General features: G+C 34.4%; 1 protein-coding gene across 7 annotated transcripts in view; it reads right to left on the bottom strand.

Moving 5' to 3' along the window:
- Window positions 1-2,492: 2,492 nt before the first annotated feature.
- The window catches only part of ARHGAP5 (Rho GTPase activating protein 5), an 84,493-nt gene continuing 75,107 nt past the window's right edge, over window positions 2,493-11,878 (bottom strand). For all 7 annotated transcript variants that reach the window (XM_054449561.2, XM_054449559.2, XM_054449562.2 and 4 more), the window contains 3 exons: window positions 9,897-10,028; window positions 7,412-7,517; window positions 2,493-5,328 (listed from right to left, as the gene is read on the bottom strand). In XM_054449561.2, coding sequence (XP_054305536.2) covers window positions 5,001-5,328; window positions 7,412-7,517; window positions 9,897-10,028 — 566 coding nt within the window. In that variant the 3' untranslated portion in view covers window positions 2,493-5,000. The remainder of the gene's footprint in view (window positions 5,329-7,411; window positions 7,518-9,896; window positions 10,029-11,878) is intronic.

Below are 11,878 nucleotides of genomic sequence, written 5' to 3'. Positions count from 1 at the left end.
AAAGACATTCAGCAGCTATGCCTGTGACTGCCAACAAATGAAAAATCTCGAAGTCAAATTTCCAAGAAGGGTATCTAAAGACTGTATTCTCTCAGATAGGTTTTTTTTTTATCCTTTCACCTACATTTATAAATAATCCCAAATAATAACAATATGATAGTGTGTACAGCTTCTGATTTTACTTATTTTAGGGAATTAAACAGAAGTCTACTTCTTAGAACACCTAAATATTTATTTGGATAAAACAAAATAACAAGAATCTGGAGAAAAGAAACTAAGAGCCCCAAAGTTAAAGCTGGTAAAATAGTTCAAGAACTTGCAGCAAGTACCTAGAAAATATTAAATGGTTAGGACAAAACATTCACAGTTCAAGGTCCCAAGAAAATGATCTGGTGAGCAAATACATATACACACTTAAAACTAATCTGGATGAATTAGTGAAGCAATGAATAAATAATTCAATTACTAAACCCACATAACTTGTTCAAATAAAATCTAATACAAAAAATAAACTTGAAAAAAGGTTAAAACACTAAATCTTAACTAAAATATTAGGCAAACTAGAACAGGAGGGCCATTATTAAATTGTTCACAATAGCTTTTACTATTTGAGACAAAACTGAATAGAAAATCTGAACTGTGAGAATAAACAAGTTGTTTCTCAACTACAATTCTTTGACAGCTACTCAAAAAGTGCATATACTGCAGGTCTTAATACTACTAACTACTGGTAAAAATGACTAAACCAGAACTGCCAGCACCAAATTAATTTCAAGGGTTATAATTTTATGCATTTAGTATTAACTAAAATGCTAATTATCATTGGTTAGCTTTTCAAAATCATTCTCACTGCCTACAGAATTTCCACAAAAGACTAATTTCACACAATTAAGATGTGAATATGAGATTCTGTGACTCTCCCCACTCCTCTCCCCCTGACAAAGAAAACTCATATAGTGGAGGAAAAAATGGAGTCATGCAAATAGGACAATGATGAGGATCAAATGAATAGTGAAGACTCCCAAAGTTAATTAATTAGATTTTAACTGCTTTAAAAAGACCAGGGTACTTGGATCACATCAAGTAACTGGATGTTGGAATATGAGATTAATGCTTGTACAATCCTCTCATTGTATGTAAAGATGCTATCCTAAGAAAATGATTTGAATAGTATCTTCCCTTATTAAATCTTAGAAAATTTTACTTTCAGGTATTTGATAATCTGAAAAGGCTAAGAACTTCCAAGAGTTCTAATACAGTAAAAAACAACCATGTCCCATATGTATTGAGACAAATTAGAAACTGTTAAGCCTAAGGATTTAAGTATGTTGAAACTACTAAATTCAAGATAACACAAAGATTCATGTCGAACAAACCTCACCAGATCCAGACTGACAACATATACCACAAAATTTGGCCTAATAGTCACAAACCATGAAGACATAAATATATTCGTTAATATTAGCAGCTCTGCTATAACTAGAATAGTTTTCAAAATATTTCCAGTGGCTCTAAAGACTGTCTAGCCACAGCTCAAAAATCACATCCAGGTAAGATCTTAAGTCTTAGAAATCTGTGCATTATCTTGTTTTCCTGATAATTTAAAAAATCAAATTTTCATCTATATACATCCCCAGAAAAAATTTTGAATCTCCTTTCCAGGTACAGTGAAAACTCAATAATACATCTCCTTAATAAAATTTCCATCATATTGATAAATTTATATTTTTATTTTTCATATTTCACTTGAAAAAAATCAGCTAATTTTTACCAATGAAATGGTAAAAATAGAGGCAACTATAACTTAAAATTACACAGCTTCTTAATGTTTTATTCATAGCATTCTTTATACATCAGAAGCTTCACTGATATTTAATTTACTGCAGCATCCTGTGGGTGAAGCACAAAAATTACATTAAACAAAGAAACAAAAGCACTTTTGACTTTTTAAAATTATATGTATATTTATATCCAGTTGACAAATAGCATCACAATTATTACTGTATAAAAAACTAAAAATCACCATGGAAGCTAAGGCCTAAATTCTCATTCCAATTGTTCCCTTTTGTTGATACCTAAGAGATATTAATTAGATTCCAGTACCTCAAAAAAAAAAAAAAAAAAAAAAAACCCAAACAAACAAAAAAACCCAGGTCTACATTATTTACATACAGTATGGGGAAAAAAGCTGCTTTTTGCCTAACTTAGATTGCGGTTACCTGCAGTATTTACACTGTAAATCTTAAGGGGAAGAAGCACTACTAACAAATACCATTTAAAAAAAAATATATTGTGCCTGGAATTTTATTCTTAAATTAGTTGTATATCCTAATAAGTGTCTGTTGAATAGAATTTCACTTCTAATAAATCTACTGAAAGTGTGAAACAGAGTACCACTATGCTTCTTTATATTGCTAATCTAGATCCTGTTAGGTCCAATATTGTAGTTAACTATAAGCACTGAACCTTAAATGAAACAATGGCAACATGTGTGTAGATGAAATTTTATTTAGTATTGTAAAATATAATGCCTTGATGTTTACTCACAATTATGAGACTATCCTATTCTTTTACTCCTTTAAGAAGTCTCATATGATAGGTCCCTCAACAGTGAAACCTTCCAGTAACTTACCAGAAAAAAGTTTAATTATGTTATTCTGTTCTTAGATGTTTCTAATATTTAAAAACATATCTAAACCCTTGGCAAAAACAAACACAATCAATTCAGTGTAACAGACTGAGCTTTAAACTGTACTTTAATTTTCAATAACTGTAACCTACTGGTTAATTGAACCAAATGTAGAGTATTTAAATGACTCACTATGAAGTGTGTCAAATCAATGATAGAATGCATAGAAAAGTGGAGATAAGTTTGGGGGAAGGTGCAAGGTGGGTTAATGTGAAAAACGGTAAATGCCAGTTTTAATAACAAAAATGGTACTAAACGCAGATGAACATTAAATTAATACAGTATAAAAGAGAACAGCTTAAATAAACTGGTATTCACATATTACAATAGCAAAGTTATGACAGAATGAACTGAAGACACGAACAGTTTTGAAAATTCTCTTTTCAGCCTACTTCCAATAGAAATAGTCAGGCTTTTTTCCTGTACATAGTTTGATGCTTTGTCTATACCATATATAGTAGAAAAATAAATTCTTTAGCAACCTAGAAACAGTTTATAAAACTCTTAAAGTTTAATTTTCTTTGCCAGACATGCCAATAGTTAAACTGACAACTATAAATTAAAGCTATATAGACAATAGGTATAAGTAATATAGAACAGGTTAAGAATACTACATTTACCGGATTTTTTTTTAAAAATTACTGTACTTTCTTAATTCCTGTGTGCTTTGCAATAGGAATAATAGGGACTTTGTTTTCTTAGAAAAGATAACATGTAGGAGTATAACACAAATAAGATAATTTATAATATACATGTACTTCAACAGCAGCCTGGTTCATGCCAACATCTTGGTTCTGAAGTTAAAATTGGAAGTACAATACCTAGAACTTAACAGTTGGGAGAGATAATATTTATTTTAGGAAAAAACGGAGCAAATCAAACTCTTAGGAGCCTTGAATCTGAAAATCATCTATTTACTATAATACACATAAGATAATCTTAAAATTGTAGTATGAATTAAGATAACATTGACCAAAGAATTTCTTTACTACACAAAATATAACCTAGTGAAATTTACCTGTGCCACCTATTCTGAAAATTTTATCCATAATTTAGTGTTCTGGTTTTATCTTCACGAACAAAATGTTTACCCCCAAAAGCAGCAGTCACTTATAGTAATTCTGGTACCAACATCAAAGGAAAAAATTGGCTTAAAAATGGTGCAAAAGCCATTTTGGATTTTAGTACAACACATCACAGAAAAGAATATGAATACAAATTTGTAATATAAACACTCCAAAGAGTCTGTCAGTACCCAAAGTATTTTTATTGCTATATTAGCAATGGGTTTTTTGGATATTTTTTAAGGGCCACATAAAAATAGATTCAAGGAACAAATTAAATTGAAGTCCTAGATTTAAATGTTTGGTTTAAAGAATTTTCTTCAACAAATTTCATGTTTATGTATGAAAAGTTATATAACCTTATATGAAAATGTCATGAAGTATTTTCTACACTATACTAAATGTGTTCCCCAAGAGGGAAAAATTAAAATATCTAAAATATATTAGATTAAGATTACAAGACCATCATAGATCTTTTGAACATGCATCTGTTTACAGAATTAACAGTATACAAAGTTTTTATTTCATTATGGACCATAAAGAAATGAGTTGGTGACAACTATCCTTTGCACAACATTATCAACTCACTGTAGCCACAAGCATGTCCTTGGTATGTGTGTAAAAGAAATAGGTTCATTTATCCCTCATCAAATCATCCACGGTTTACTTGGAAGTAAAGATGAAGGTACAGAAATGTGAAATATGTCAAGTGTATTTTTTCTTTCTTTCAAACAACATCCCAAGCATGGCCTCAGTAGCCTGAAATTATAAAATACTTAACTGGGCTTTTAGTTATCTACACCGACTGCCAGAATGTAAATTAAGTTGCCCAAATTAGCACATCAAATAACAAAATCAGCCAGAAAGCAGGCTGAAAAGCATTAAATGTTTCATATAGGTGAGTTTTTAAATCATTTAATTTCTATAGAAAAATTTTATTCACAATATAATGTGACAGAAATTGCCACAGGAATGATATACTGATTGCAATAAGGTTGCATGCAGCAGCAGCTTTGTACTTTATAGCTATTTTTGTTTATAAAAATTAAACCTCTCCAGTCATGCTTATCACATGGTCTTAGATTTGTAATGTAAGTGAATAAGGAATACCATCTAGTTCAAAGAGAAAATGTAATTTTGAATGTGAATTATCTGTATGAAACATGAAGTATACTACTGAACCCTGAAACATGCATGTCTAGATTTGCTTTTTGTACAAATCCAGCCTGTTTGCAATCACTTCCTACTCATATAATACCAAGAGGATCCGTTTGTAATTGTGGTTGTATCAGCTGAGGTTGCAATGGTGGTGGCAACTGAAGTGGTACCATTGGTTCCACCAGCTGTCCTGGGTTTGAAGGTGGTGGAGGAGCCACAATGTTTGTCGTTTCTACAATTTCTCCATTGTAAAAGAAAAACTGACACTGCTGAATGAATGTTTCAACAACAGATTGATGAATCTTAGTAGTAGACAGAAACTCTCGATTTTCAAAATCAGGTCTCATCAAGGTTGGCCAAAAACAGATGGATAAGTTGTCTGCTGTCATTAGGTTGATTTTATGTTGCTGACTAACCCTGAAATTATGAAAGGAAAAAACATTTAGAAATCAAAACTCATTACAATCACAGAATTCCAGAGCTAGAAATGATCTCAGATTTAATGTTACCTTTTATCCTACTTCAAACCTGGGGTTTAAAAATTTGCATAAAGAAGCGTCTTTAATTCGTATGTAAAAAACTTTTCCTGGGCCAGGTGCAGTGGCTCACGCCTGTAACCTCAGCACTTTGGGAGGCTGAGGCAGGCGGATCACCTGAGGTCGGGAGTTCGAGACCAGCAGGACCAACATGGAGAAACCTCATCTCTACTAAAAATACAAAATTAGCCAGGCGTAGTGACAAAGCCTGTAATTCCAGCTACTTGGGAGGCTGAGGCAGGAGAATCGCTTGAACCTGGGAGGCGGGGGTTGTGGTGAGCTGAGATCGTGCCATTGCACTCCAGCCTGGGCAACAAGAGTGAAGTGAAACTCCGTCTCAAAAACAACAACAATAACAACAAAAAACCTTTCCTGATGTGACAAATTGTATTGAGTTTCTGGCAACAGAAACAACAAATTCTAATTGTATATGTAACTTCTTTGACTACTGTGAGAGATGAAAAGATAAACCAGAGTATGCTCTCTCTCTCAACTAGCTTTGGAAAAATTACTACCATAGGCGTTTGACACTAATATCAGGCTAATTTTCCCTTCCTTCCTCCGTTCCTCTCTTTTTTCTCTCTCCTTTCTTTCTTTTTTTTTTGAGAATCAAGTCTCACTATGTTGCTCAGACTGGTCTCAAACTCCTGGCCTCAAGTGATCCTCCAGCCTCCCAAAGTGTTGAGCCACCACATCTGGCTGAGAATTTTTAACTTTCAAAAAACCTGGTTGTAGCAGGTGCGGTAGCTCACGCCTGTAACCCCAGCAGTTTGGGAGGCCGAGGTGGGTGGATCACAAGGTCAAGAGATCAAGACTATCCTGGCCAACACGGTGAAACCCTGTCTCTACTAAAAATACTAAATTTAGCTGGGTGTGGTGGTGTGCATCTGTAATCCCAGCTACGCGGGAGGCTGAGGCAAGAGAATTGCTTGAACCCAGGAGGTGGAGGTTGCAGTGAGCTGAGATCGTGCCACTGAACTCCAGCCTGGTGACAGAGCGAGACTCTATCTCAAAAACAAAAAACAAAAAACAAAAAAAAAAAACAAAAAACCTGGCTGCTAGCATTCCATAAAACAATCTTTTTTTTTTTTGAGACAGAGTCTTGCTCTGTTGGCCAGGCTGGAGTGCAATGGCATGATCTCGGCTCATTGCAACCTCCGCCTCCTGGGCTCAAGCAATTCTCCCGCCCCGAGTCTCCTGAGTAGCTAGGATTACAGATGCTCACACCACGCCCAGCTAATTTTTGTATTTTTAGTGGAGATGGGGTTTCACCATGTTTCCATGGTATTTCCTCAGGGAAAGGTTATAAGAAATGTTAATACAATTTTATACCACGTTGCTAGTAGAAAGTAAGCTTTAAACGTCAGTTAATCCTCTTTTAGGAGGTACCAGCTGAAATGTACTTGGTTTGGGTGTTGATACTATTAGTTTAAAAAAAAAAACAAAAAAAAAAACATACAGTTCATTAAAATGCCAGTAGAAAATATTACAAGGAGACTTTTCAAAAAACTAGTACACATACACTAATAGTTCCATTCAGTCCTCAGAACTTTGTGAAGTGTTGTTATTTTCATGTTTATAGTTGAGACAATCAAGACTTAGCAAGAATAAGTTATTTACCCAAGGTCACAGAACTAGTAATTTTTCAAACCAAACCCTGTTCCAACTCCAAATACGTCAATCTGGTTAGTTATCTGAGTGTCATTTCATAGCTAAAATTCTAAGATTTTACAGAGAATGTGGTAAAAAAGAAAATATACTTACCACACTTACTATTTATATAATAATTACATTACAAAACTAATCACATATCTTTTTAGATATAAATTAGAAAACCAAAATTCAACTGTATGTTTAGTCTGAGTCCCCTTTTCTATCTGATAATTATCCAATTTATAAAATTTACATGTTTGAAATGTGTAGTGCATTTTATTTGCCAAAAAACCCTAAAAAAATAAAAATACCTGTTTAGATGTGTTATCACGTATCTGAATACATCATAGTTTACAGGATGAAATTTCTTAACAATTTCTTTCAAGGCATGAAGACGTTCTGTTTTATCCGGGATTTCTGTAAAATTAAAACAGTGAAGAATTTGCGTAAAACTTACACATTCAAAAATATTTGATAAAGCTTCCTGCTATATTTACTATAACAATCAAGAATGTGTTTAAAGCATATTAGGATAGGTAAACAAAATCAAAGAAAATGTTCTAAAGCAGCAGTCCCTAGCCTTTTTGGCACCAGGGACCAGTTTTGCGGAAGATAGTTTTTCCACAGACGGGTGGGGGAAGGTTTCAGGATGATTCAAGTGCATTACATTTATCATTAGATTCTCCTAAGACATGCACAACCTAGATCCGCCGCATGCGCAGTTCACAATAGGGTTCCCACTCCTAGGAGAATCTAATGCCGCACCTGATCTGACAGAAGGTGGATCTCAGCATCCCTTATCCAACTGCTCACCTTCTGCTGTGCAGCCTGGTTCCTAACAAGCCAGGCTGTGTGGCCTAGGGGTTGGAGAGCCCTGTTCAAAAGAACCTGCTGAATTATGTAAATTAAGAAATCACTTCAACTAACATTATCTATTTCTATTAATGTTATCATTTATTACTATAGCCTTTTTATAAGGAAAGCTAATCACTGAAGACCAAAGTGACCCAGCATTGACAAAATGGGAAATGGTACATTAGCAATTTATGTAACTAGATACTGATTTATAATTAACTAATTACTTATAAATGTGTTAGGCTCTTAACATTTATGCTACAGAGTAACTATTTTAGGCTTTGTGGGCACACTTACTCAACCCTGTGTTGTAGCACAAAAGCAGTAACAGACAACATGTAACAAACGGGAGTGGCTATACTCCGATAAAACTTCTGATATTTGAATTTCATGTAATTTTAATGTGTCATGAAATTTTCTTTTCTCTTGATGTAAAAACGACTCTCAGCTTAAAAGTCTGCCAAAAACTGGCGATAGCCTAAATACGGCCCTCAGGCTATAGCTTCGCCTATACTACAATTACTTGTAATCCATTTTGCTTATCAAAGATTTTCCTTCACAGGCAGTTTAAGTATTTAACTTACTCTCCAAATCTATGCAATTATGAAACAGAGTAACTAAAATGTGGCCCTGAAATAAATGAGATAAAGGGTGCTTTCCACCTCTTCCTTATTTTGGAGACCAGTGTGCACACCACATCATTATGGTACCACAACCAATTACTAACAAAATTTCATTTGTTACACATTACTTCTAAATCAGTCCTCAAAAATTTCCTAAGTAGGAAAGTTCTGAGGTTCCTATTAATGGTCAATAGATAAGAACATCTAAGCTATCAATTAAACCATTTTCCCACTTTACCTGAGAGTATGTATAAGGCAACTATACCTTGTGACAATATACTGAATTAAAAAAAAAAATCACTGAGAACTTAGAACAATACAAAGTAGTCTCACCTAAAATAACTTGAAGACTTGCAACCAAAAGGAAACAGTAGAGAGAAGTATTTAGCAACTATGCTAAATTTTTGTCACTGAGAAATCATGTGGATGAAACTGATGCCCAAACAGACTTTAGTTCTCATTTTCCAGATAAATGAATATCTGTTTAGTGGAAACATCTGAATGAAAGATGCCAAAGTAGGAATAAATACTAAATAAATATCATGTTCTTTCCCAAAATGACTTACAACACATGGTCTGCTATGGTTTGAATGTTTCCCCCAAAGTTCTTGTGTGGGAAACTTAATCCCCAAGGCAACAGTGTTGAGAGGTGGAATCTTTAAGAGGTGACTATATCATGAGGGTTTTGTCCTCATGAACAGATTAATGCTGTTATCTCTGAAGTGAGTTAGCTATTTTGGGAATGAGTTCCTGATAAAAGAGTAAGTTCAGCCCCCTTCCTGTCTCTTACTCTCTGAGTGTGCTCTCTTGCCCTTCCACCTTCGGGCATGGAATGACTTTGCAAAAAGGCCCTCACCCAATGAGGCCTCCTTGACCCTGAACTTACCAGCCTCTAGAACTGTAAGAAATAAATTACTTTATAAATTATGCAGTCTGTAGTATTCTGTTATAGCAACATAAAACAGGTAAGACAAGGCCAAAGTAAATTTCTTTGACCTACAATTTGAAGAATTTATTTAATTTTCTTACAATGCCCTTAAGTTTGAATTAAAAACACAAACCTCAAACTTCTAGTACAATGATCTTCTAATTTCTAGGAGCATTTAAGTCACCTATGGGGCTAGCTAAAACAGAATATTCCTGGAGGCCATCTCCAGGGATTCTGATTTTAATTTGGAGGAAAATACCTTTAAGAAATAGAATTCTAGTTAATTTTTATTAGCTACATACTCTAGTACATGATGATTTTAACACTTAGCAATCGATATCCAAAAACTGCCATTATCATCCCTCTCATAAAAAGGAGGTTTATACTTACTTGCTGCTTCCAATAGTTCTGGATGAAGAGAATATGGAATTAAAGGATCTGGCAGATCTGCAAAGAAAGCTTTAAGGGCTCCAGCTACAGCATTTACTGTTACTTCCATTGACACTAGATTGATATTATGATCTACAAGACAAAAATTAACATTTTAAATTATATAATAAAACTTTATTATAGAAGCAAGCTAAATAGTTACTTTTAGATCAAATGATAACTTTAAGTCTTGGGCCACTTTTCTTTTTCTTTTTTTTTTTGAGACTGAGTTTCACTTTTGTTGCCCCAGCTAGAGTACAGTGGCACAATCTCACCTCACTGCAACCTCCACCTCCCGGGTTCAAGCAATTCTCCTGCCTCAGCCTCCCGAGTAGCTGGGATTACAGGCGACTGTCACCACGCCCGGCTAATTTTTTGTATTTTTAGTAGACATGGGGTTTCACCCTGTTGGCCAGGCTGGTCTCGAACTCCTGACCTCAGGTGATCCACCTGCCTCAGCCTCCCAAAGTACTGAAATTACAGGTGTGAGCCACGGCGCCCAGCCCCACTTTTCTTTTTAGGCTTACAAACTACATAGATCAGGGAAAAGACAACCAAGCAATAAGCCTTTTCTATTATAATAAAAAAATGCTGTTAGGCTTATTAGTATATTGAGGAACTTTACTAATACCTATCTTTTTTTTTTTGTTTATACAGCTATTTAAAAGAGGCCACAAGAGGCAGGTGAGGTGGTGCGTACCTGTAGTCCCAGCTACTCAGGAAACTAAGGTGAGAGGATCACTTGAGCCCAGGAGTTTAAGTCCAGCCTGGGCAACATAGACCCTGTTTCTTTGGAGGAGGAAAAAAAAAAAAAAAGAGGCCATAAGTAACTAGAAAGAAAAAATAAATATGCATACAGGTTGATCTGAAACTTGTTCACTGGAACATTTCCTATCTGGGATAACTGCTAAGTAAAATCCACATACTCCAAAATTTGAAAAAAATCTGAAATCCAAAATACTTCTGGGCCCCAAGAATTTTGAATAAGGGATACTCAATTTGTATAAATTCTAATTTGGACCTTTTAAGCTTACAGTTCAAAATTTTATGTAAAATGGTTTAAATTTAAGTAGTTGGTGAAGTTCTGACTAAAAAAATCAAGAATGGAACATACTAAAGGTGTATCATAAGGTTAATCTGCTATCAGTAAATCACTTTAATATAAAAAATAGGCCAGCAAAAAGAAAAAAATTTCCCCATCACCTAGAGAGAAGCATTGTTTACAGTTTAGCATGTTTCCTTTCAGCTTTTCTCTGCTCATTAAAAAAACTGCCAAATCAATTGCTAACATTTTGCCCTACATAAACAATTTTAATGGCTGTGAAATATTTCCTTAGATTATACAATTTACATAATATTCTATTATTGAACATTTAGATTTCATTTAAATATATTACAATAACATGAAAATGATATGATGCTATGCTTTAATACATAGAAGCTTATTTCCTTAGGCTACGTTCTTTGTAGTAATAGCTACCCAATGAACATTTAATATGGTGCTCGGACAGAAAACTCTTCATATGCATTATCCCATTATCCTTATAGTTACTCTCATCACTCCCATACTAGACATGAAGAAATTAAGATTTAGAAAGATTAACTTGCCAGAGGCACAAAAATAGTGGCAGTGGTGGCAGGACGAGAAAACAAAACAAGAAAGTCAAACTCAAGAGCCTTGGTATTAACTATAACCATGCATTCATTACTGGAAATGAAATTCTACCAATTTAATATCATTGTCTAAACAGTTTTTTAAACACTATATATATATATATATATATACACACACACACATACATAGATTTCTTTCTTTTTTTTGAGATGCAGTCTCGCTCTGTCACCCAGGCTGGAGTGCGGTGGTACAATCTCAGCTCACTGCAACCTCCCGCTCCTGGGTCCAAGTGATGCTCCCGTCTCAGCCTCCCAAGTAGCTGGGATTA

Source organism: Pongo pygmaeus, chromosome 15 (assembly GCF_028885625.2).
Source record: "Pongo pygmaeus isolate AG05252 chromosome 15, NHGRI_mPonPyg2-v2.0_pri, whole genome shotgun sequence".
Classification (NCBI taxonomy): Eukaryota; Metazoa; Chordata; class Mammalia; order Primates; family Hominidae; genus Pongo; species Pongo pygmaeus.
This window is presented reverse-complemented; position numbering and strand designations above follow the sequence as displayed.